Source organism: Anguilla rostrata, chromosome 5 (genome assembly GCF_018555375.3).
Source record: "Anguilla rostrata isolate EN2019 chromosome 5, ASM1855537v3, whole genome shotgun sequence".
Lineage (NCBI taxonomy): Eukaryota > Metazoa > Chordata > Actinopteri > Anguilliformes > Anguillidae > Anguilla > Anguilla rostrata.
The window spans coordinates 9,525,815-9,550,813 of record NC_057937.1 but is presented as its reverse complement, the minus strand read 5'-3'; the positions used below and the strand labels follow the sequence as shown (position 1 = coordinate 9,550,813).

Here is a 24,999-nt window from a genome sequence, read left to right as displayed (position 1 = left end):
GAAAACATTTAAAATCATTGCTGAAAAGCTGGCCAATCCAAGCTTACAAGTAACTCAAGATTTCAAAAAACAAAAACAACTGTGCAAACGAACATCAACAACAGCTACATCTTATAGGCAGAAATAAACCTTCTGCAGAAGCTATGCAGTGGTTCACTTTAAGAAGCTTCACAGAACCAGACAGCTATGCATCTCGCAGTAGCCTATGAGTGCTAGATCATTCACACAGACTGTACATCAGAACAGGCACATTTTCTTGACCAGTCTTTTTTTCTCAAGCAATCTAAACCTCAGACAAAAGCAGGGTGTGTGTACTGGGAGAAATGTATAGAGAGAAGGTCAAAGAAAGAGAGAAGATGAAAGAAATATGGAGGACATTCAGTCTTTCAGAACAGACATTTAGACTGCTTTTATTCTTTTTAGGATATTACTTAACTGGGATACACACATTAACTTATAAAAAAAAACCTTTATTGGTTTTATTGCTCCCTTTGGTGTGAGTTTGGAGATACAAACTGTGGCTCACTGTGCATGATGAATAAAAAAAAACACAAGAAAACAGGATTCAATTTCCTAAAAAAATATGTTCATGAAATATTGTTCCCTGAAAATTTTGTGCAATCCAATTTTAAAAACAGCATATTCAATAATTATGTGTGAAAAGTAGAAAAAATGTTTGTAAGATTGTCCTCCCAGGTAAAAATTTGTAAAATTGTAGAAAAAGTTGTTCTGTTGTGTTAAGAATTTCAGCAGTTGTGGTTAACAGAAAAAAAATCCTAGGTCAGTTCTTGGAAAAGAGACTCCACAAGATAATGTCTGACAAACTGGCACCAAAAGATCTTAGCCCTGGATATAGCTGAATTATATCACAACGCAGACATCCATGCAATCGATAAGCTCAAAACTTTAACACAACGCTCGGATCTAGATTCTAGAATGTTCAGAGCCTACAATAACTTGCAAAGCCAAAATTAGTCCATCTCCTCAGAGGTTTAAACACTCCCCCATCCCCCTTCCAATCCCCATCCCCACACAAACAAGACCCACGCACCACTGTTTTTTGATTGTTCCGATTCTCTCTGAACTCGATGGTACCTGCCGGCGACCAAAAGGCACATTCACAGGAAGCGCTTCCTGCGGTTTCACGACCATGAACACGAACACGTGCGGTTTGTGCAAGTGGTGGAAGGAAGGAAAACTTCAGACAACTGAGCAAAAAAGGGGGAGGGTCTGTGACATCAGACAGAGACTCTCCACCCTGAACCAGTCAGAGTGAGCTGCTGTGAAATATTTTTAATTGCCTGACAAAAATTCAGTAGCGGTCCTCGAAGCCTTGTCAATTCTTCGCGTGTGGAAAAGCACAGATCTTCTCCCACCCATTCCCAGAGCAGAGGGGACTCAAGAGCTCAATAAATACCGTTTAGACTGAACTAACTGGCGGTAAAAAACCGGGGGTCCAAGTAGACACGCTGTGGCTTACCCATACTCAACAGCACAATCCATGCCTTTAGCTTAGTGCTTAAACAGCGAATCCTGAATGACTGACCGACTGCCAGGACGACCAACTGCCTCAGTCCCTGAGAAACACATCTAGTGGTGCAAAACGCCCCTCTCTTAGTAAACGGCACGCTGGCCGACATCGCCAGACGCTCAACTTCAGGAAAAAATAATTACACTGCATTAATCAAGGCCGCAAGATTTTTTTTTTTTTTTTTTTTAAACTAGGAAAAACTGCATACAAAGCCAAGCCAAAACCAAATGGCTAGCTCTTTTAAAGAGGCCGCACCTCCTCATCGCCTTGTTCCACCAATTAAAATCTCTCACAGCACCCTGTTGGTTCCATTCCATTTCGCACCACTGCTCTCATTACTAGACACATGCCATAGCATTTGTCCAAAGCAGATTTTAATGCTGGGAACCTTAATGGTGATTCACATTTAAATATTTTATGATGAGCGTATTGGTGCCAGTGCTATAACGGCTGTAATAGATACTGAGCGCAAGCATTACAGTGCGAAAACACAAGAGCGTAGCCCCTCCCAGGTCCTGCATGATAACGGAATCCCTTAGTGAACCCTGCAAGGCTTCCTGCTACATCGCTATATGACAGCATTAAAGTTTCCCTTGTAGTGCAAACAAGTGGTTGGTGTGTGTGTAAAAAAAAAAAAAAAAACAAACAAAAAAACTCCATTGTGTTTCTCCCTACTCCACACGGTCCTAAAGTGTGCTGGAGAATAAAAAGGTTCTGCTTATATAGGTACTGACTGATAGCTACAATGCAACTTACTACAACACAAAGTATGCACACTTGGTGCGTGAAGTGGTTTTCCAGCAGAAGATAAGACACAGCTAACACAATTCATTCATGCATTCACGACCATGAAAATAAAATTTTTTTTTTTTTTTTTTTTTTTACAGCAGTCCAAAAATGAGCAAACTACAGCACAGCTGGCCTTCTCTCTCCGTTATAAACGAACAGTAAAAACACGGTTAGTAGAAGTACATCTCTTTGGTCAGCATGGAGACGATGCACGGGATCTGCTTCTTGCAGTCGAAGCCCGGGAGGTTGGAGCTGGACTCGAAGTTCAGCGCCACCTTGTGGTTGACGCGCGTCAGGATCTGCATGACCTCCAGCTCGTGGCTGTAGCGGGCCATCATCTCGCACAGGGACTGGATGAACCAGGAGCCGGTGGCCGTGTTCCTCCAGGAGTAATACCCTGGGAGAGGGGCGGAAGAGTTACCCTCCTGTCTTACTTTCTCTCTCACAGACACACACACACACACACACACATTACAGGGACTGGATGAACCAGGAGCCGGTGGCCATGTTCCTCCAGGAGTAATAACCTGGGGGACGGACAGGAGAGTTACCCTGCTATATGGTTTTACACGCACACACGCATTACAGGGCTCCTGCTTCCTCTGCTTTTCATAACTCCACACATTTTTCCTGGCACCTGCAAGGTTTTCAAAAACTCCAGCGGTAAATGAATGATTTTGTGTCAGTGGTTTTGGTTTTGGTTTTGATTTTACATAGTAATATCTGCTTGTTGCTTCTCTTGGCCAAGAGTCCCACTGAGTTGTCTAGGACTCACTTGGTTATATAAAGGAGAAATTAAATAAAAATAACAGATTTGTGTTATAAACACAAACATGGAATTTAAAGCCAATGTATCAGGTGAACTGCATTTAGCTAAAAAACAAAAAGATGTTACAATTTAAAAAGGCTTTTTAAGGCGTCCTTTAAAAGTGTGGGAGAGGTGTGTGTGGCGAGTGATGGGTGTGGCTAAAGGTAGAGGTATACCTGGAGCGGTGGAGTAGGCGTACAGGAAGTCTGCCTCCACCGGGATCCTCTCTGTAGACCCATCCGCCGTGCTGTCCTGCTCGACACCCCCATCCAGCTCTGTCCCCCGGCACGCCTGCTCAACACACACACAACACAACCTGTATCCCTTTCAGACATGACCCAGCCTGACTCTGAGATACAGTAACATACTGCAGTTACAAATATGACCCAGCCTCAGACTCTGAGATACAGTAACATACTACAGTCACAAATATGACCCAGCCTCAGATTCTACTAAGATACTCAAACATAATGCTACTGAGACACTGTAAACATAGTGCAGTCACAAATATGACCCAGTCCAGACTTGAACATAAGAGAGAAACTCTAACATAATCCAGTCACCACACAGTGATCCAGACGTGTAACCTTACATAAACAGTAACCCATTTTAACAAACTTACACGTGTATCTTCATCCAACGCTTTTGCGTTGAACCTGCACCATCATCTTGATGTTGTAGCTCTTTATCATACCGCTTGTAATCATGCCTCACTTCTAGTTTGACCTGCCATAACTTTACTGACTTGTGTTTACTGTGTTCATGGCTATGGATGACTGATACTTAATGAGAATTGTATCTTAAAAGGCCAGAGTTCTGTAGTTGTTCCAACGACCTTCGGTAAGCACTTACTGTATGTCGCTTTTTATGAAAGCGTCTGCAAAATAAAATGTAATAAAACATTTGGCCAGTTTCTTTTTTTGTAATCTGCCAGTTCAGAATGGTCAGTTATATTCACCCCTGCCTCTCTCATCACTACAACATCCTCCGATAATCATTCCTTTCTCCCTGCAGTCCACTAGCTGAATTGCACAGTCACTTCCATTAAGAACAATTCAGGTAAACAGCAGACACCTGATCAATCGCAGTGTGTGATCAGATGCACACAATCCCACAGAGAGAAGGCACAGCCAATCACATGCTGCCATGTGGCACTGCTGTCCAATCAGAAATGGTCAAAAATTAACCGTGGTCAAACCATGCGTATCTCTTAACTGGCACGCTGCTTTGGAAACTACAGTTCCAAGAAATTGGCTCTACAAACAGACCTTTGTTTGCAGAAGTAATATTTGTGTTTGTAGAAGGCTGCAACAACCCTGGGCAGTAAGAGAACAAGTGCTGCATGGATAACCAGTGCCAAAATGAATCAATAAATAAATGATTTTTTATTTTTATATTTTAAAAATTACAAATACTAGCCACACAGTTAACCATGACGGCCTTAAGCAGAAACAAACCCAGCCACCACAGTAGCGGGTAAGCAAACTGCACGTGACAATACAGAATGTAACCACCACAAAAGCCACATGCGTGAGTATTTGCCTTTTAGCCTATCTGAGCCAGTGAAACCTGAGAGAGAGGACACAGGGCGTGTCTGGATATAAGTGGCCCGTGTTTGAATAAAAGATGACTGGGCTCAGGCAGAAAGCGTCAAACCAGAACAGACACATGCCCTCATATTACACCTGCCAGAACACAGATTCAATGCAGACCAAAGCCCAATCAGCACCTGACTCAGGTAGGTGGGATGGGAAAGCCTCTGTTTCTGCTTCCGAGGAATCTACCCACTCAAAATCGGTTTAATTTTGGGCTTAACCCTCTGAAGCACAGGTTTTTTGGAATGTCTTCCCCCCTAAGTCAGTGTTCTAGAACTCCATTGCTTGTAGTTACCAGTAGTGATTGTGACATCAGCATTAGGATGTTCTTAACTGAACATTCTAATCACATATTTGTGATCTTGCTCCATAAAGGATTAGCATGTGCAAACCCACTTCCTCAGGGGCAGGCAGTTAGTAGTTATTTCTGTGCTTTGGAAGGTGCCTTTTGTGTGAAGTATGTGGGAGGAGGTGGATGGTGATCTTCACGCACCTGGATGAAGAAGAGTTTGGGCTTCCCCACCAGCGAGGTGCAGCGGTCCCCCCTGAAGAAGCCGGTCAGGGTCTTAAGCTCCACAAAGCCGTCTGTCCCGAAGAAGATCCCCTCATCCCCGTGGCTAAGCAGCACACACACGAACGAGGCTGACCTGCTGTGGTCGTCCTGAGAGGCTATACACAAACACACACACACACACAAAAACAGAACACACGTCACACGAGCAGTATGGTTCAGAACCTCCCTGTCCCAACCGCAGTTGGCACTACCACAGCCAAAATGCTATCTGTGATGTAGGACACACTACATATGCGACCCAAGAAGATTAACTGCACAGGAGCCCCCAAACTAACAAAATGTGCTGCATGGGCCACATGTATCAACGTTGCTTATGTGCTTACCTGCGTGCAACACCTGCTTAATCTGGTTCACGGTCTGGTCATTGTAAACTTTCACTTTGTATCCCAGCTTCCCGAAAGCTTTCATCATGTTCCCAGCGTCTACGTCCGTGCCATTACGGGCGTTCATTCCTTACAAAAAACAAGACAGAATTTAACTAAACAGGAAATGACACGCCGCATTGTCTTCTTAGGATGTTTATGTGAAGGGCAGTAATATTTTTTCTTAATTTCCTTTCTTACCATTTTACACCAGGGTTCTTAGAGTAATTTTAATGCCAAGTTCAAGCACTTTTCAGGGACAATTTTTCAAATCTTCAAAGCATTTAGGTCGTAAATGATCTTTAGAGGGACCATCAGCTAGTTTGAGAAAAATCGAGAGTTTTGGAAAACAGAATGTTGCAGCTGAATTTCCATTTTTCATTATTTTCATATATGTACAGCCAAAGGAAATTAACTGCTTCATAAAATGCACAAATCTACAGGAATCTGAGATCAAGCAACTCAAAAGAAAGAAAAAAAAAAGCGCATTCGAACCTTGAATTTTCCGTTACGACATAAAGCACACAGGGTTTTTCAAGGACCTGCGGGGACCCTGACAGATGTTGAGGTTCAGGGGACCGAAAGAAAAACATTCACACTCGGCGTTACCTGTGGACCTGTCGAAGTTCTTGTTGTTGATGATGATGCACTGTCCGATGCTGGGGTAGTCCAGGCTGTACCTGAAACTGTGCGACTGAGGCTTGGCGTCCACCTGCACGGGCTGGGAACCTGCATGGGCCCCCTGAAGCCTACGAAGGGAACAGAAGATCAAACATCCATCTCAACAACACTGAGACGGTAGAAAACTCCTACGTACTTAATCGAGCAAAGGAGCAAGATGGGAAATCACCAGGGCAAGACACGTGGCTGTACAGCCATGATATATGTTCTGGTGCAAGGACAGCTAACTGTGCTTTTGACATATGGGAAAACGGGTAGCTGCATCAGCTAGTACAGCCTTGACACTGGGGGGTTTGTGCCTTCCACCCTTTACTTATACTGTTGGGCTGGGATCGAGTTGGTTTCCTTATGCATCATTCTCTGTGTGCGACTGGAAGCAGGCTGGACCACTTATAAACCTGTGTGGAACTGGAAGCAGGCTGGACCACTTATAAACCTGTGTGGAACTGGAAGCAGGCTGGACCACTTATAAACCTGTGTGCAACTGGAAGCAGGCTGGACCACTTATAAACCTGTGTGCAACTGGAAGCAGGCTGGACCACTTATAAACCTGTGTGCAACTGGAAACAGGCTGGACCACTTATAAACCTGTGTGGAACTGGAAACAGGCTGGACCACTTATAAACCTGTGTGGAACTGGACCAGGCTGGACCACTTATAAACCTGCGTGGAACTGGACCAGGCTAGGCTGTCTTGCTTACAGAGAAAAGGGGCAGTAATGAACCGGCCTGGACTCAACTCAACTACTGCTGGAAAACAGGATAATAAACCAGCCTAGCAAACTGTTACAAGCATTTCTTATCAGCTTGGAGGAAAAGTACGTACCCAGCAAAGTCCCGAAAGTGCATTTACCACAGGCCTACTCGGTAACACAGAGCAACTCACAAAGAAGCACGTGTTGTAATAATGCTTTAAAGGGTGCCGTGTCCTAGGCCACTGAACACAGGGGAAGAGTGGCATTCATGAGGCAGCCAGCCCGTTCGGCATTAGTCCATAATTGCGTGTAAAATCTGCATGCGAGGACCTGCCAGCAATGAGACAACACAAGGGACTCAGTGTTCTCTGGCCGCTGACTCAGAGAACATCTGCACCGCATCGTTCTTCCTTTTGAGACGCACGCGCACAACTGCGCCGTTGCTTCACAGCCCGGGAGAATGTATATACAATAAAACGTTTAAAACTGACTTCGCCACTGACAGTAAGATTACTTCTTTTTTTAACAGGGAGGGAGCTTTTAGGTTTTGCGACACAATAACACCCAATTGTCACACGCACATTAAAAAACAACCAGACACAACAGATCGTACAGCCACGCATCCTTAGAAATTCAGCTGAGCACTGCAGTCGTCAAGATTTGTTAATGAAAAGCGAAAGTGTTGGAGAGGTGAGTAATAAATTAAATAGCGACGCCTAATATTATAAGTGCCCGCTATAGATTTAATCAATATTGATTGTAAAGAGAAATTGAAGACACTGGCCTTTTCAAGAAACTGCCATTCAATTTCAGGAACAACCCGTCACTCTGGTCACTGTATAAGCAAAGTGCATTAAAAACATGACAATTGTAACTAGGTAAGGGTTTTTCTGGCTCAACGAAAAATATAATCACCATATAATTGCGAAACACTTTCTGTTTAAATTTTACTAGCACATTGTGATATCCACAAAACAGGTGTTCTTCCATTGTGGATATGGAATAGTGGAGCCTACATTTTCTTTCAGGGCATTGATCGCCTGATAACGGAGAAACGCCGATGCCAGAAATGTTTAAGGAAACTTTCAAATTACAAACGTGTTTACATTTATGTCCCGAGGTCATTAAATCAAATAAAAAATTAAGCATATTAACAAAATTACATAATCACGGAGCTCGTCAGTCTAAAATCTACACACCCACATTCCTTAGTTACACAAGTAATCTACATGCGTTCTGCACCACGAATTGTACATGCATAGTATACCTACAAAATGTAATTCCGGTAGTCAGTCTTTCGGTCGAGCAATGTACTTCAACATATTTTGTTAACCAAGACCCATTTCTTAAAATAAAATAAAAAACCACACACATCAACACCCCACCCCCTGTCCTCCTTTCCAGTTACACGTGAACAAAGAAGAAAGCTAGTCAGCACAATTTTCCCGTTGACTACATTTTCATCACCAATAATATTGCCAAACTGACATCTAGGATAACTGAAATGCTCAAACAAGCAAGTTTCCTCAAATTCCACAGAAACAGACAAGTAGCAACATGTGAAAACAATCATACCCTTTGCTGTTATCCGGCTTGGCATCCACGCAGTCCCCCTGTGCAGTGTCTTTTTCCTCCGCGGTTGACATTTTGTGTCTGCAAGTAAATCAACCGGAAAACGGTTAAATAACTATCTAAATAAAACACGTGCTGGTCGTATTTACTGAACTTAACTCAATATTGAGACAACAGAGAACCAACCCTCTTCCCAGACATGCATCTACTCCATAGACCGTACTCCCTCCAAAACAGCACCGTACGAGAGGACTTAGCACACACCACTTCCTGGTTTGTCTATTGAGTTCCGGCCACTATTTGCTTTCAGGACCAGCAGGAGTTCCAGCGCTCATTAATTACTCCTAGCAAAATAAACAGACATTGAATGTGTCACTTCCGTTATTATAGTATTATAAAACTATCTTTCGTCTCAACTGAGCGGTTACAGGTCTTTTTTCTGGATCTTTTGTTGCTAGCCGAATATGGACAGCCAATGGCAGCTTTTGGTTGTGATGAGCAGCGTCGGGGATGTCACGGATGGTGAAAAAACTAGTGTCGTACAAAGCAGATAAAACAACGTTAATGCAAACTGGCAGGCAAACAACGACAGCCTCTCCACCATATACTAGGGAAAATAGGCCAATAGAATTTGAGTAGTTTTTAACGAATACCTTTAAAACATTATTCAAACATTACACATTCAATTTATGCTAATCTGACCAACAACCAACTGAACCACTCACCACAAATATATTATCATTTCAGAGACATAAACAGAACTGATGACAATCACATTTTTCCCACACAAAGAAATGCATTGCCAGCTAAGATAATAGCTAAGATTATGAACTCATCCTATTCACAGACTAGAACTGTTCCCTGGTGGAAGTTCCAGCTGGTTTCACGCTGGCTTGGAGATGGTCAAACTGGCAACACCTGTCTAGCTCACAATCCTCAAACAATCTCATTTAGCCCCGACCCTTTCCAGCTCAGATACCATTTCCAACTCCTGACAATTAATAAAGATGAAGATACAGCAACCATGCAGGCAAGACCATGACCAGCTTGGTACAAATAACAGACCACCACAAAATTCCAGATAGTATCCAGCTGGAGCAGTAAATTAGCAAGCTAGTTTCAGCTAGCTAGATTCCATATTAGGCTGGTAGTTGTAATATCCATTACGACAACAACAATGAGGCGTTTCTTCATTTCAGAGACAACAAACCAGTTTGACACCTCGACTATGTGCCCGTAAGATCACACAAATACACTAACGGTATGATACATAACGTAAGCTTCTGTAAGGTAACCTGCACTCTAAGTTACAGATATAGCTAACGCCAGTCAGGTAAATTTATAGCCTAATTATCAGTGCTTTAGTAACTACTGTAACATTAACGTTATAAACAAGCGAGGTAGATAACGTAAGCTATAACTAAATATCGCATTAAGTTAGACTAGATAGCTAGCCAGGTAATAATATACGTCGTCACTTGAATTAAATGTATCCTAATGTTACCGAACTTCGGTAGTCATACTCACCAGACAAACCCATGTCTTGCTCATTGCTCACGTTAGCTAGCCCATGAAAAATACCAATGAGTGAGGTGGCGTTAAAAAATAAAACTTACATTGTGATGTTTAGCTTCCAGTAGTTCGATGAAGCTTTAGCTGTCAACGTAGCAAAAGTTTACAATTACGAAGATACCACTGATGAGAGTTTAGTGAACGTTGACTCAGCGTCGTCCTCGAAACTGCAACCAGGAAGTGGCATGTTTTGCCCGCTTCGATAAACTACTAGTACTTTAAACTACATTACCCATAACTTCCCAGCGCGTTCTTGGCGAGTGACGAGAGTGAGTGGTTCGCGGTAAATTTTGGAAAATGGCTATTTACGCTTAGTTATCTCACTATGAAGTGAAGTTACGTGAGTACAGGCTGTCCATGTTTATTTAGTCCAAGGCATGTAGTTATTGTCAACTGAAGCTAACTTATTTAGTAAATTTTAAGTCAATCTTTAAGTCAACTTTAAGTCGCTAACATCCAGTTTAAAGTGTTTAAGCAAGGCTAACGTTGCCTCTGGGTAGCTGGTCTAGATTACTCATCAGTTGCTTCAGATAGCTAAACTCCTGCTAATCTAACGTTAAGTCTACCATAAATTGACTGGCAAAAAAAGGTAGTTTAGGTTAAAGTTAGAAAAGGGTGTACATGACAAAGTATGGTCTTTTGTATCAGGTTAGCTCTCTAAACGTCTTTGAAAAAGTAAATATGCCGTATGACAGCCGATAAAGCCAAAGGGAAAAAATACAAATTAATTTAGTCTAGGTTAGCTCGACTATACCAGCAGATCAACGTACATTATGGCTACCTAGCTAGACGGTGTCTTTAGCTGCACGCTTTCCTTTGTACTAGGTTACGTTTGCAGTTTCCTCAAATTTAGAGTTGAGCGGGTGTTGGCAACGTAGTTAGCTAGCTATATAGGTCTTTGTTGAAATAAAAGTGTGTGCAGTTGGGAGGATGCCAAGGCGCAGCAACTGGGGAAACAGGGTTAAAAATGTGGAGTCACTGGCCCTGTCCTTCCAGCACTGTCCACTGGCAAACCCCTATAAACCGCGGTTATCCAAACCATGGCAACCGGAGACCGTGTGGAGACTCTTCCCCCGACAAAGTGACGCTCTCTCATTTGCCAAGTGCAGTAAGGAGGCAAGGAAAAAACATTGTTCGGTTTTGGCATCGATGCTGCAAAAATAAATAGCCGTATGAATTTAATGACATATAATTATTACATTTTCACCCTCCATTGAAGGATGTGCACGTGTTTGCACTAGAGAAGGACCATGCCAAGACGGGTCAAAGAATTTTCCTTGTGACCAGCTACACGGAACTCTGGCATTACTACAAGTGGGTGAAACAATCCCCGTACTTCTTGTGAATGACAATAGAGGCTCTCATAATGTGACAGAACCACTTAAAACATACCTTAGAAAGATCAATTAATTACATATCACAGCTGCAGCGTGAATATCATTTGTTGAAAACCAACAATATAGTAAATTAACAGCACTAAAAAGTCTTAAGTATTTGCATGCAGCAGCGATGTTTAAGCATGTGTACTGTACCTACGTCATACACCTTGAGCCTAACTAGGATTACTGTTTTATAATTATGACAAATTAAATGCTGCACAGCAGTTTCATCTTTTCAGGTGTGTCCGTGCAGTGTTACTTTTACCATCATGTTGTGTTCTGCAGGACATACAGACACTCCCTAATGCACTGCTATGAGGTCATTCCAGAAGGTGCTGTCTGCAAGCTGTACTTTGATTTGGAGTTCCACAAGCCTTCAAACAGGGGCCGGGATGGGAGGCAGATGGTATTATCATTGATTCAGGTACACAAGCACGGATGTCTACACTTTCCGTTATATATTAACTAAAAACTGTGTGCTGGAAGGAGAGCCCTGAACAAGTCTTAGACTTGTACACAAAAGCATTTATGCTTTAAATTATTTGATGTTGGGAGAAGTTCATCCTAGCAGTAGAAGTTTTGGTGAAAGAGAGGGGTGAGGAACTCAGGAAACGCCATCTTTTGAGTGCTCCTCTGCCTTTCGTGTTAGAGTATGAACATGCTCTTGTATCTCGCTCATTAATCTGTTTACTGGCTCCATACTATCCACCAGATAGTAAATAATTAGTGTATAAAATAATGAATTATCGAAGGTGGTTATTCATGTTGTTGTTTCAGTTTGTGTGTGGAAAGCTGGAGGAAGTCTACGGTGTGAAGTGTTCAGCTGAGGACGTGCTGAATTTGGACTCCAGCACTGAGGAGAAATTTAGCCGCCATCTCATATTCCTCCTCCCCAATGCCGCCTTCAAGGACAACATTCATGTTGGTCTGTGTCCAGTAATGCTGCCGTTTCCATAGCAACCCACAAGCAAAACTTGCAATAAAAAGCAGAGGAATTCAAGTTTTTAAATGTTGTGTTGTTAAATAGGTCAAGTTAAGCCATAACTTTAATGTTATTTTTTAGAATTTGTTAATGAAACAACTGAATTTGATGTCTGTTTATGGGCTCTGTATTAGTAATCCTTTTCATTTTTGTTCGGAAAAACGTTTATGGTAAATGATGTAAAACTGGTTTTGCTGTGTTGTATTGGTCATCAATGTGTGTCAGTATCATACGTTTTGTTTTTTTATATTTGAAGGCCATTTTATCCATAAGATCCTGCAGCCTGCTCTGGACACTGTCCGGAGGAGGAGGAGTGGTGGTCTGGATTCAGGTGACATGGGCATGACCAATGTCACCCCAGGAACCACTACTGACCCGCTCTTGTCATTGGACCACACACAAGAAGTGGGCGGGGATCTGCTGGGGACTCCAGTGCCCAAGAGACCAAGGCACGGAGAGGATGACTACGACTTCCTGTTTGTTAAAGACAAAGAAGGCCTTGACCAACTCTTTGTAGACCTTGGTAGGCTGCAATCATCCTCTGATTCCACTTTGTGATGAGAGAGTGAGGCTTTGTGATGGTGGATGTAATGGCGGAACAGTCATATTCAATGTTAGTCAGCGACCTGTTTGAACCTGTCAGAAAACTGCTACCCACAGAACAGATACACAGTTGGTTTAAATGGAATAATTGATTTGCTCACAATAGCTCTCCAATTTGGATTTATAAAGTAGTTTTTCTCTTTTCTTATTGGCCCTGTAGGCGTCTACACCAAGAACAGAAATTTCCGCCTCTACAGGTCCTCGAAAGCTGGGAAGAACGCTGCGTTCACTGCGGCTGAGGATAACGCGTTCGTCACTAAACCTGATGGACGCGTATCCGTGGAGGAGAGCATATTTCTGTCCTCCTTAGTCAGTAATGTGAGGTATGGCTCTGTCCGACTTCAGTATTTCTCCTTGATAGCCTTCATGTGTCTTATGTATCCCCCTGACTATAATATTACTGTATTGCTGTCCATCTTTCGCTAGCAGACCCAGAGCGTTTGACAGCATAGTGTGTGCAGTAGGGTTAGATGAACACCAGCATGGGTCCAACAGTTGACTGTAACATTATCTAAGCCCTGTGTGTCAGTGTTGAGGTCTATAGTTACAGCTATTCTGTAATTCTCAAGTGTGTTACGATATAGTGTGCCAAGTGACTGCATGTCCGTGCTATATTTACCTCAGACGTCAAAGTCGTCCATGTGTATACTACACATTGCATTTTTAAACATTGGGCATTGTTTACATGTTTTATATTGTCTTTACAGTCAGTGGATGTATTTCCCAGTTGAGTTAATCATTTTGATTCCAGCTTCACAGGCCAGAAGATTCTGATGTCAGAGGTCCCTGAGACAAGAGAGGACAAGCAGATTCTGTGCCCTGCCCCGCACCCCTCCTCGGTCTCGTCAGGTACTGCTCTGCACAGAGCTTTTTTCCTCTCGCTGGTCACAGGTTCGATTGGCATTACAGCTGCAAAACATTTCCTGTAGGGACGGTGGCTCTAAGGGTGTCCCAAGTGGGTCTGCTGGTAAAGACGCTCGCCATGCTGCAGGCCTCATAGTTGAGGGGGGAAAAAAACTGACCAAAAATGGCATTTCGTGGAAAAAACCTGCAAATAGCATTTTGAAAGTTCTGCCTCACCCTCGGTTTTGAACCCAGTATGACCCAATCTGCTTCAATGCCCTCTGTAGACTCTGTCGGAGGGTACCAGCACTCCCCTTACAAAGAGGTAGACGACTTTGTCCTCTCCTTGGTGACCAGAGACGGTGTTGATGGAGGTAAGGGCATGTTGATTTTTTAAATGTCCAGGTGTCAGTGGGATGCTGTTCCTGTCTGATTCGCTGTGCTTGGTTCTCCTGTGTAGGTATACGGCGGTGGAGCCTGTTTGTGTGTGAGCAGCTCCTGGTGTACGACATCCTGAGGTACCGATGGTGTCAGAATGTAGGGAGGCACCACAAGAGCAACAACATCATGTGAGCACCGCCGTCTGCGCACGCTTTTCTCCGATAAGTGTCAAATAAATAAATAAACAAACTTCTTATGATTTTGTTAATTTTCTTTTGTTTTATGCTGCAGTAAGGCTGGGTTTAGCTATTAATGAGGCGTGCAGTTTGCATATGTCTCGCTGGAATCGGCATAACCTGTACGTTGACGGTAGCCATTTCTGCATGTTTTTGCATGCTTGAACTCGGCTCACATCTGCAGTTTGATGAAAGCTGTGGCGTCGAGACTCTAGAGGTGGTTTGACTCCAGCTCTGCTTTCAGCCAATAAAACCTCTGCGTTCACTGTTCACTTGGTGTCTTCTGGGAAAGAGAGTCCCTTAACCTCTGGTGTGGTTTTCACTATCAGGATCCTGGTGGATCTGAAAAAGGAGGTTTGGTACCAGAAGTGTCATGACCCCGTATGCAGAAGTGTGAACTACAGATCCTCAGGTATGTTCTCCTTAGTGAGCTTTTGCTACATGGAAAAACAGTGGAAGTGCTTGCTGTGAGTGTGGAAGGATTTGTTGTTAACGTGCTTGAATTTAGCCTGAATGGGTGCTGGAACGTTCTTGAATGCTTGATTTGTGCATTTAAAAGGGCTTTAGTTGGACCAAAGTTGTGATGCCAGCACTTTGATTTTCCCTTATTTACCAGTGTGTGTGTGGGCTTTTTAATCGCTTTGACTTCTTACTGAAGTCCATTAAGAAATCCTTCATTTACAAATAAACAGAGAGGCAAATCTGTCCACACACTGCAAAAACCTGAGACTCTGAGGTCTGGAGGCTGAAAAAATGCTTCTACAGGAATAAATTACACAGAGCACAAAAGTATAATATAAAATGCAGCAGTGCCCCCTTTTAAACGGCTGTACTGTTTTCGCCATGTAAGATGTCCTTGCAGTGTGTTGATATCATTGTTTTTGTACGTACTGCTCGTATCCACCCGTAGGTCTTTTGACTGAGCACAGTCATTTCTGTTCTTGAGCACATTGGCAATACTAATGTAAATACTAATGTAGTTAAACCTGTGGTTAAGCTGCTGACTGGAGTAATGTAGCTAACGGCGTTATCCCCTACTCCAGATCACCCCCTGCCAGAGGAGGTCTGCCTCAGCCACTTCATGAGAGAGGTCAGTGCTCCCTGCCCACTATGCAATGCACAGCTGTCCACAAGAGGGCACCTCCTGGCTTTCTGTCACCACTGGCTCCTTCAGCAGGGGTGTGGTGGACATCTCAGCTGTGGTCTCTCAGTGGGCAGGGCTCACATGCTTTAAAGGGGGGGGTGTCTCATAAGTGTGACTGTGAGCACCCTTCACAGGGTTGCAAGTGTAGAAAGCTGGGTGGGTGTGACTGAAAGCAACTGGCTCATTTAAAAATACTTCAACCCATGAAAGTTGCTGCTCACTCCTGCTGTCTGCATGGTTAGTTCTTTTATGACATTATTCTTTTAATAACTGCCCATGCTTTATTCAGCCCAAAATGTGGCTTGAAATGTGTAATATTTGCAAGAATCAGAAAAAGTACTATGGACACGTTGCCTTTGAGTAATTAGTACATGTAATTACATGCAGTAAGCAAGCAGTAAAATTCTTAAATCATCTCTACAGTTTAATCTACTGGTAGGTGTACGTACTTTTATCAGTATTACACAGTAAAATGTCCAGTGTTAATTCAACTATTGACAGAGTACATATAAGTTCAGTTAGGGTCATATGTACTGTACTCTGCAAGATTTGATCCAGCACTGAACATTGTTCTGCATATCTGTATAAGTGCAGGGCTAACCCTAAACCTCTGTGCGGACAGGACGAGGAAGAGGAGGGGTATGAGATGGATGAAGCAGGAACTATTGAGCCCAGGGAGAGGTCAGCTGCAGCACTCGACCCCACGCGGCTACTCGACCAGGAGGAGGGGCCTGAGCGCGAGGACGACTGGCAGGATGACCACGCCTACCTGCAGGCCCTGGAGGACGCGGAGAGGAGCGTCTTGCTGGAGGACGAGACCGCCACTACCCCTCGGTGCCACGGCGATGACCTTCCGGACGACCTCTTGCTCCAAACGCTGGCAGAGTTTGAGACCTCCAGTGACCAGATATGTGCTTCCACCAGTATGCCTTAATTGACCTCAGTATACCTGAGACAAGCACCTTAGCTACAGATCACCGTACACAAACCAGAGATATATCCACATATATACCCTATAGATACTTCCCTGAAATGAACATTGGGAGTCTTGTAGGGTGATGCAGTATTGCCCATAAACCAGAGACCACATGTGTGGTTTAGAGCCGAGGTAGGGCTAGCTTTTTGGAGTTTTTGAAGCACTCGCCTGAATAATTTACTATAATCAGCAATTAAAATGTATTAAAGATGTACATAAGTATTTATAAGTAAAAATGTATACTTAAACATTACATTGTTTACTTACTAAGATTGTGGTAGTACAGATGCAGCTGTTTTATGTTTTAGAAATAATGGCTACCATTATATAGTAAAGAATGTGCCGAAATATTCAATAAGAGCTTTTAGTATATCTTGCTTTTCACACAAAACACAATATTGTTTTCTGACTAGTGTGTGAATACAAATCAGAGTAATTAAAGACAGGACAAAAAAGTGAGAAATACACACACAACAGTGTTTATTTGGTACTGTCGACATTTTTTGAAATATATGCATCTGTTATCTGTACAAAACATGTACAACGCCAAAAAAAAAAACATTAAAGCAAGCTTTGAAAGGCATGAGGCCATAATTTACCGTTTGGCTTTCCATCACAAAACGTTTAGTGCCACATCACTGTATTACTTGTTCTACCAACACCACACGCAAAAATCTGGCCACATCGGGAGTTTTGAGACTGATGTGCTTTAAGTGTGCATTCCACTACTGTCCATGTGTCCCCCCTCCCAAGACGCATAACTAAATTAATGCAGGACCGCCAGCTTGGAAAATAAAAGTGAGTTTCACAGCCGGTGTGTTGTGTATGCTAGGCTTAGCGCTCTCACCTGCATCTGAGCACAACTGTGGGTCTGTCACTTTGGTCTCAATTTAAACTGTCTTGATGGTGGGGAGTCATTATGCTGTTTGTATCCTATGCAAACGTGTCCACTACCAATGGACGCTTTGAGATTTTTTCAGTTCTCTTTCTCCTCTGGAGAATACCTGGGTTCCTCCTCCACACAAAAACCCTTCCTGAGTCGTATTACACTGAGGCACGACTGTAGTGGTACTTTCACTGGGTCTCTGGCCTCGGGTTCGAACGTGTTGGTAAGAAGGCTTGATTTTGACAAGCTGGTCTCCATGGTCTTGCCTCGCGTGGGGTGGGGCTGGCACAGATAGCAGAAGGGAGACGGCCTGTGCCTCAAACACCTCCCCCCCAAGCCCGGCATCGGCGCAGGTACATCAAGTTCCTGTTCCTGCTGCCGCGCACAGTACAACTGGAAACCATGGTTACGGATGACTGGCAGCCATACTGCTGGTTTTCTCAAGGACACTTTCTGAAGAGGGGGTCTTTAAATGTAGGAAGATACTGAAAAACACTTAAGCATAATTCTGCAAAACTTACTGCTAGGGGATGTAACCATGGTAAACCCCCATCCCCCCCAACAAAAAAAAAAACAAAAACATAAAAGCCATAACTTCCTAGTACAATACACACACAACCACATGGCACAAACCCACTGATAAACCCATTAAAACCAAGCAGAGGTGCTTCGTTTCCTATCGACACGACTCTATTATAAACAGCAAAGAAGGCTTTCTTTCCCCACGTGAGTGAGTTAGGTCCAAGATTACAACAAACGGCAAAAGAACAGGGAATGCAGAGAGAAGCACGATACCTAAACCCTTCCTCCCCCAGTCTCTTCCTCCAACTCCACAGGTGTACTGTGGCATAATTTACATCTTTCAGGACATTAAATAATCAAAACGATTTTTAAATAGATATATACATACTGTGCTGCGATTAAAAACTGAAAGTAATGCTTATACTGCTTTCCCCCCAACACCCAACAAATGTATCAATCAACAGTGATGCCTAGCCAAGTGGTTAACGCACAAAACGTCTACAACAGGGTCTGCTGCAGGCAAAATATGAAATCTGCATATTAAAAGGCACCTAGGGTGGTCATGCGATACATTAAAAACCCAAGGAGTGTTTGGTTGGACATACAAAAGGCCCACTGCGCTTCGCACATCAACTGCAAGCTTTACATACGGTATGATTTTACTTTAAAATATATTTGTACCGGTTTCAATATGCATCATTTTACATATATAATTCATGAAGTGGGAGATTTAGACAGGCACGCATTCCCACTGGCTGTTTGTTTCCATGGAAAATAAATCTGGTTGACTGGGCTATCTGCTGAAAACTATCATCCACAAAAATGGCTACAGCATCAGTATAGCAGATTAAAAAGACCAAACGCAAATACTTCGCTTCTTATTCTTAATGTTGAAAGTTGTGTACATGTTAGATGATAACATAAACTACAGACATGTTTATGTATATGTATAATATATACACATGTCTGCAGTTTATGTATAGAATATTTTTGTCAGGACAGCCCTAGGTGCCATTTAAGAGACAGTGATAGGATTTTTAACACCCCACACTAGCTCTGTGCTTTAGGTGAAGGGGGTGAGGTGAGCCCATTCAGGCTGAAACGGGCTGGATCAAGGCAACAGGCTCCTCCTGTTCTGATCTCAAAAAGACCTCTCTCTAATTCTTATGCTCTGACCGTTCTGACTGGTAGCGGTCCGACTGTGCATCAGAACATCCAGCAGGTAGTAAAGAAAACAAAAAAAAGAAAGAAACCACGGCCCGTGCGATGAGATCATCCTGTCTCCCTGACGGCCGTTGCTAGGGGCGGCGGTGGCTATGGCTTCCAGGGTGATTGTCTCCCCCCCCTCCTCTCGGTCCCTCCGGGCCGGCCGCTACATCTTGATTCTGGAGTAGAGCTCGTCGATCTGCTCGCGGAAGTAGTTGCGGAGCTCGTTGCGCTTGGCCTTGAGGGTGGGCGTGAGAAGGCCGTTCTGCACGGAGAACATCTCGGGGTGCAGGGTGATGTCCTTCACCTGCCCCGGGACGGGGACACACAACGGCGGTTATAGGGGAGTGGGGCAGGGGGGAGAGGGACTCTCCCTTCAAGGCTTCAGACATTCTTAATGAAACTTACGAGACATTTCCATGAAGTGACCTTCTGTTGCAAAGCATTACTCTTGACAATGATACCTTCATGCAACCGTGCTAGACAATTTTTGTATCTAAACTGGTGTTAATCCAACCATACAAACCATATAGTATTACAATTAAGCTGCAAATTACCCTGGATAGGAATGTGCTAAATAAATGCATGTAAATGCGAAGTACTGTTACCAGTTTTGCTACCAACATCAGTGTGCTATGCAGGTGCACAGGCTCGGGTGCCACCTGCTAACAGTAGGGAATGAAGCGTGCTGTATGCTGTCTGGCTGCGGTCTGGCTCAGCGCTTCGCTCCTGTGCTAAACGATGCCTCACCTGCTCAAAGGACTTCAGTCCTCCCGCTTTTCCCAGGCTCACTATGTCTTCCAAGATGGCGTTCTTCAGCTCCTGCACAGACAAACACAGACTGGTTAAGCAGTGCAACGTTGTCTGGGTAACGCACATATTTGACAAAGCAGGGCAGGCTGACACCTGTACCACCATTGGCATGAGACTGATATACAGTACAACAGAGCTGCCCAACCCTACTCCTGGAGATCTACTGTCCCGTAGGTTTTCACTCCCACCCTAACAAAGTACACCTCATTCAACAGCTACAGTAGATATCTAGTTGAGCTGCTAATTAGTAGAATCAGGTGTGCCAAATTATGGTTGAAATTAAAATCTACAGGACCGGTAGATCTCCAGAAACAGGGTAGGGCAGCCCTGCTGTATGACAGTGAAACTCAATAGCCAGCCATACTGGAGCCTCCTGCAGTGGACCCCCTCGGAAGACTGGACCCGGCTGCTTCAGGGTAAATTTTTAAAAAGATTTATATTAGCATGTGTTCTTAGAGTCCTTTTTAACAAAGCCATACAGCCATAACCCAGGAAAAAGACATAGGTTTGACTGTGTAATGATAAGCTCGTAAAAGGCCTCTGAATCTGTGGGTGGCCTGGTGCATTCGCAGAAACACATTGCCTTGGGGGGTTTTTTTCCCCTTAAAACGTGTACTTGACCTTTCCCTGCTAACAGTAAAAACGACTTCCGTGTGTCGGTTAGGCATGTGACAGATCTGCCCCCGGCGCATGTTTAACACACCCCTGAGACTGCTATACTGATCTGTGATGGGTTTTCCTCCAGACACCCAGTCAATGTAGAGCACTTTGAAGCCTGTTCTCGTCTGTTTCTTTACTGGCTGTGTTCAACACGGCTAATGTTAGCTGCTAACTGTTCTCATACAGATGATTAAGACAGAGTGCAGATAAACTAAGACTCGGGCCTGGTTACGTGTCTCATTGTGTATGTTTACCTGTGGAATTAATATTGTGGTTGCATTCTAAAACAGGTCCCATATTTACCTTATAGGTTCACGGAATGTTGGCTAGTGTTAGCAAAGGTGTTTTCCAGCTACCTAGCTTGTTGGTAAGCAAGGGTAGACTGGTTTGTTTGTAGTGGTTGGTTTCCTTGCAGACGAGCCAATGAGTCTGCTGCCAATCTTTTGTCCACGGCTGAGGTTCATAGCAGGACAGGGACAGAGCCTTCAGTGAGTATGGAGCAGGTCTCGTGGCACTGTCTAGAGGACCCATATGTGTGGAGGCATTTTCATGGCTCAGCGTTTCCTGTGAGAAAACGGGAGGCCGGAGGACTCACCTTGCTCTTGCACAGCTCGCTGTACGACCCCTCGATGCCCTTCTTCTTCGCCCACCCGGGCAGGAAGTCGCTGTCCGGCACAATGATGGCCACCAGACACGCCTGTGGAAGGAAGGCCAGGGCCACATGAGGCCGGTGTGTTTCCGCACCAGTCGTTCATTTAAGTCACTGATTGGCTAAGAATCCCCACAGTTTGTTCTCAAGGCCTTAACAGGCTCAAAGGAAACCGCAAATACCTGCAGACCCCTCAGCCCTCGAGGACTGAGTTTGGCATCCCTGATGTAACTCAATCCTATTTCCTGGCTTTCTTAGAAGAACCCCCACCCAGTGCTGGTTTAGTTATCTGCTTGACCTGGCCCCCGCCCCTCACCTGCAGACTGTCCCCATGAACAAAGGCCTGCGCTACGGGGTCGCTGCGGATGTAGATGTTCTCGATCTTCTCTGGGGCGATGTACTCCCCCTGAGCCAGCTTGAAAATGTGTTTCTTCCTGTCCACGATCTTCAGAGTACCGTTCTGCGGGGAAACGGGACACCAATGAGAGGCACAGTCACAGTTCTTCCATCTTACCACAAAGATGGACATTGGATGGAATAAAAAAGCACAAAATACAATGTGCTTTAAAATCTCATCACAGCAAAATTTTAGGTAGTCTTGAAAATAGAAAAAAGTCGCCGTCCTCACCGGAAGCCACTTCCCGATGTCGCCGGTATGGAGCCAGTCATCCTCATCGATGGCTTCTTTTGTTTTCTCATCATCTTTCAGGTACCCCAGGAAAACGTTTGGTCCTTTCACACACACCTGCAAGAGGAAACAAATGTAAAACAACTGCATGACATCAAGAACAATGACAAAGGTGCGCTTACGTTTGCCTGGGATATATCCACACAATGCACACAATCATACGCTTCAAACATTGTTTGATCAGGATCCCAGCCCCCACCAGCAGCAGTCTCACCTCTTCCTCCCCATTGGCTGTAAAGTCTTTCCTCTCCCTCCCCATTGGCTGTAAAGTCTTACCTCTCCCTCCCCATTGGCTGTAAAGTCTTACCTCTCCCTCTCCATTGGCTGCAAAGTAGTTCATCTCAGCTACATCCACCAGCTTCACAAAGTTGCAGGGCAGTGGAGGTCCAACGTGACCTGAGAGGAAAGGAACCAGATCAGAGCCAAACACAGAAGCACACAACATCTACTGCCGTCTTTCTGTCAAAGCACTTCAGATTTTCCACTTTGAGTTTTGTTCAGTTCTTGCTTGCGCTTTAGCCAGGCTTGCTAAAATTTCCATGAAAGCCACATGTCATTTTAGACTAAAGGCTGTTTTATACTTCTGCGGAGTACACATAAAAATGGGTCTGTCCATAATTTAATGTGGGTGTCTGTACCTTTGTACATGGACGAAAATGGGCGTATGTGTGGGCAGTGTAGTCTGGGTGTATGATGTCTGTGAACAAAGGTTGAGTGGGCAGCAGAGTGAACGTTCATGTGGATGTGGATGTATTAATCTGTACAAGTGAGCAAATTGATGTAAATGGCTTTTTTCCATAGTGTGTCATGTAGTGTGTTTGTAGTGTACATGTGCATGTGTGGTTTACCTGCAGTCCAGTCCCCAGGCATTGACATCGTACAGCCTGCCGTACACTCTGTCTGGCCGTACCCTTCATAGAACTGCCAGGAGAGGGAGCAGAACATGAAATATGGGTCTAAAAATGCAACATGTGCATGAGGACCCACACCTGGCCGATGCTCACCTGGCAACCCAGCGCTGCACGCAGGAACGTCAACACGGTCGGGGAAACAGGAGCCGCTCCGGTGATCATGAGCCGCACCCGTCCTCCTAAACTGGCCTGCAGGGGGCGACAGAGAACCAGAAGAAAACTCATGCAACTTAGTAGCTGTAGAAGGATGGGACTACCAAAATTCAGATCTCTTTCAAAGATTTCCAGTGATCGGCACGATGGTACACGGAGGTGATGCAGACATGATGCTTTAGTGTTAATAATGGATATGTACCTGCTTGCACTAGACGAAGGTAGAACAACATTTAAAACACTGTCTGTCTGTGCTGGAACTGTGGTTTGGAGTTCAGGTATAACCTGCACACCAGAACTCCGTATAAATCTTTTATTGGTATGAAACATCAAGCAATGTCTAGATCCATGGTGGATCTTCATCAGGTCAAACTCCTGGTTCAACTTCAACTCTTAACTACACTGTATATGCATTGCACCATAGTAAAGGTGCGTATCTCCATACAGTTCCATTGGAGTTATGTTTGGCACAGAATTTGGAAGGGCGGATGACGGAGAGGTCTCTGTGCGCTTGTGGACATGGGGAAGGAGGACAGGCAGGCCTAAAGGGGACTCCAGGGCGGAGGGGCTCGGGGTTGCCAGGTTACCAGGTGCTCCTGCTCCTACCTGCACTTTACTGAAGATGAGTTTGTCCCACATGCTGTCCCTCCTCACCACCCCGCTCCGAAGCTCTGCCTCCTTCCGCCGGGACGCAAAGTCCAGCAGCCACCTCTTCAGCGGGGTGTTGGCCTGCCCGAATATCTGAGGACCACAGCACCCGTTACAGCAGCACCGCTTTGAAGCGGCAGTCCTTAAAATTGAATTTGTTCTGTTGCTCAATATTTCCATCAGCTGACATTGTTGGTTGACTCTAGGCAGTCTTCTTTCTCAAAAATATGCTACCACAGGATTATCTTGATTATCTTCTGAGAAAAATAAGCAGTCATCATGTTCCTAGTAATAGCTTTGTTTCAAATTGAACTCTGGTATTTGGAGTGTGAAACGTACATTTTGTGACCGCCAATCATCACAAATGTCTGCAAATCCGCCAAGACTGAAAAATAAAGGATAGCCACTTTACAGCTGCGTGAGAAAGGACCACACCCCCGGGAGGGCCGCGTGTGGTCTGGTCCCCGCCGGGACCGCCATCGGCGAACTCCACGCTTTACGAAACGGGGCGGTGCGCTCGCTCACCTTGTCGAACATGCGGTTGAGCAGGCGGGGGACCACGGGGAACACAGTGGGGCGCAGAGTCTTCAGGTCGTCCATCAGGAGCCGAATGTCCCCCTGGAAGTACCCGATACGGCCCCCGTGGCACAGGACCACCCCCTGCGGCGGGACACAGGACACAGTGAGCTGTGGCTCCCTAAATTCCCCTTACGCAACCCTGCTCTGACTTGCCACTGTCTCCTTCTGTGACTGCACTGGCTCCCCACAGACTCTCTGTCCAGCAGTATTCAGACCTTGATGCGACTTGTTTTGTGTTCAGTCCCACAATGCAGCTCTGCAGATGCCACACCCATCTCAGTTATTTACATCAGTGATCTGACCACTACCAAACCACAGCCTGGTATAATTCATCACATAACCTGCTAGAATGTATCTCAATTTTGGTAAAATTTTATATTTATATTTAGATATCCCACCTCAACGGATATTATCTGACCCAAAAATAAATGTCTGGGAAAAAGAGGATGTCTGGTCGGCCTATAAAAAATCCAACCCTGTCATCTTTTATCTCCACTTCCTGAAAACAATTCTGCTTTTCCATTTCCAAATGTCTCCACTAGAGGTCTCTTGTGCCATAAAA

General features: G+C 44.4%; 3 protein-coding genes across 15 annotated transcripts in view; 1 reads left to right on the top strand and 2 right to left on the bottom strand.

The window, feature by feature from the left end:
• Positions 1-382: 382 nt before the first annotated feature.
• casp3a (caspase 3, apoptosis-related cysteine peptidase a) lies at positions 383-10,372 on the bottom strand. Of its 8 annotated transcripts, none has more exons than XM_064335030.1 (10): positions 9,332-9,667; positions 9,035-9,137; positions 8,793-8,950; positions 8,610-8,687; positions 7,819-7,869; positions 6,269-6,408; positions 5,621-5,749; positions 5,217-5,392; positions 3,305-3,419; positions 383-2,717 (listed from the first exon to the last, which is right to left on the bottom strand). In XM_064335030.1, the coding sequence occupies exons 4-10, from the start codon at positions 8,678-8,680 to the stop codon at positions 2,491-2,493; spliced, it is 909 nt and encodes a 302-aa protein (XP_064191100.1). In that variant the 5' UTR covers positions 8,681-8,687; positions 8,793-8,950; positions 9,035-9,137; positions 9,332-9,667; the 3' UTR covers positions 383-2,490. The 8 variants fall into 8 exon arrangements, with proteins under 8 accessions (XP_064191100.1, XP_064191102.1, XP_064191104.1 ...); XM_064335032.1 differs by having other exon boundaries at positions 8,871-8,950; XM_064335034.1 differs by lacking the exon at positions 7,819-7,869 and having other exon boundaries at positions 9,332-9,642.
• Positions 10,373-10,435: 63 nt separating this feature from the next.
• Positions 10,436-17,535, top strand: primpol (primase and polymerase (DNA-directed)). Of its 2 annotated transcripts, XM_064335025.1 has the most exons (13): positions 10,436-10,518; positions 11,175-11,294; positions 11,398-11,492; positions 11,843-11,981; positions 12,335-12,482; positions 12,796-13,062; positions 13,303-13,465; positions 13,894-13,991; positions 14,273-14,359; positions 14,446-14,554; positions 14,932-15,014; positions 15,646-15,692; positions 16,369-17,535. In XM_064335025.1, the coding sequence occupies exons 4-13, from the start codon at positions 11,862-11,864 to the stop codon at positions 16,678-16,680; spliced, it is 1,434 nt and encodes a 477-aa protein (XP_064191095.1). In that variant the 5' UTR covers positions 10,436-10,518; positions 11,175-11,294; positions 11,398-11,492; positions 11,843-11,861; the 3' UTR covers positions 16,681-17,535. The 2 variants fall into 2 exon arrangements, with proteins under 2 accessions (XP_064191095.1, XP_064191094.1); XM_064335024.1 differs by having other exon boundaries at positions 10,481-11,294.
• A 1,491-nt stretch (positions 17,536-19,026) lies between these two features.
• The window catches only part of acsl1a (acyl-CoA synthetase long chain family member 1a), a 33,403-nt gene continuing 27,430 nt past the window's right edge, over positions 19,027-24,999 (bottom strand). For all 5 annotated transcript variants that reach the window (XM_064335023.1, XM_064335019.1, XM_064335022.1 and 2 more), the window contains exons 12-21: positions 24,384-24,518; positions 23,817-23,951; positions 23,151-23,246; positions 22,995-23,067; positions 22,454-22,542; positions 22,087-22,203; positions 21,775-21,918; positions 21,405-21,506; positions 20,087-20,158; positions 19,027-19,643 (exon numbers count right to left, since the gene is read on the bottom strand). In XM_064335023.1, the coding sequence (XP_064191093.1) occupies positions 19,503-19,643; positions 20,087-20,158; positions 21,405-21,506; positions 21,775-21,918; positions 22,087-22,203; positions 22,454-22,542; positions 22,995-23,067; positions 23,151-23,246; positions 23,817-23,951; positions 24,384-24,518 (1,104 nt within the window). In that variant the 3' untranslated portion in view covers positions 19,027-19,502. The remainder of the gene's footprint in view (positions 19,644-20,086; positions 20,159-21,404; positions 21,507-21,774; positions 21,919-22,086; positions 22,204-22,453; positions 22,543-22,994; positions 23,068-23,150; positions 23,247-23,816; positions 23,952-24,383; positions 24,519-24,999) is intronic.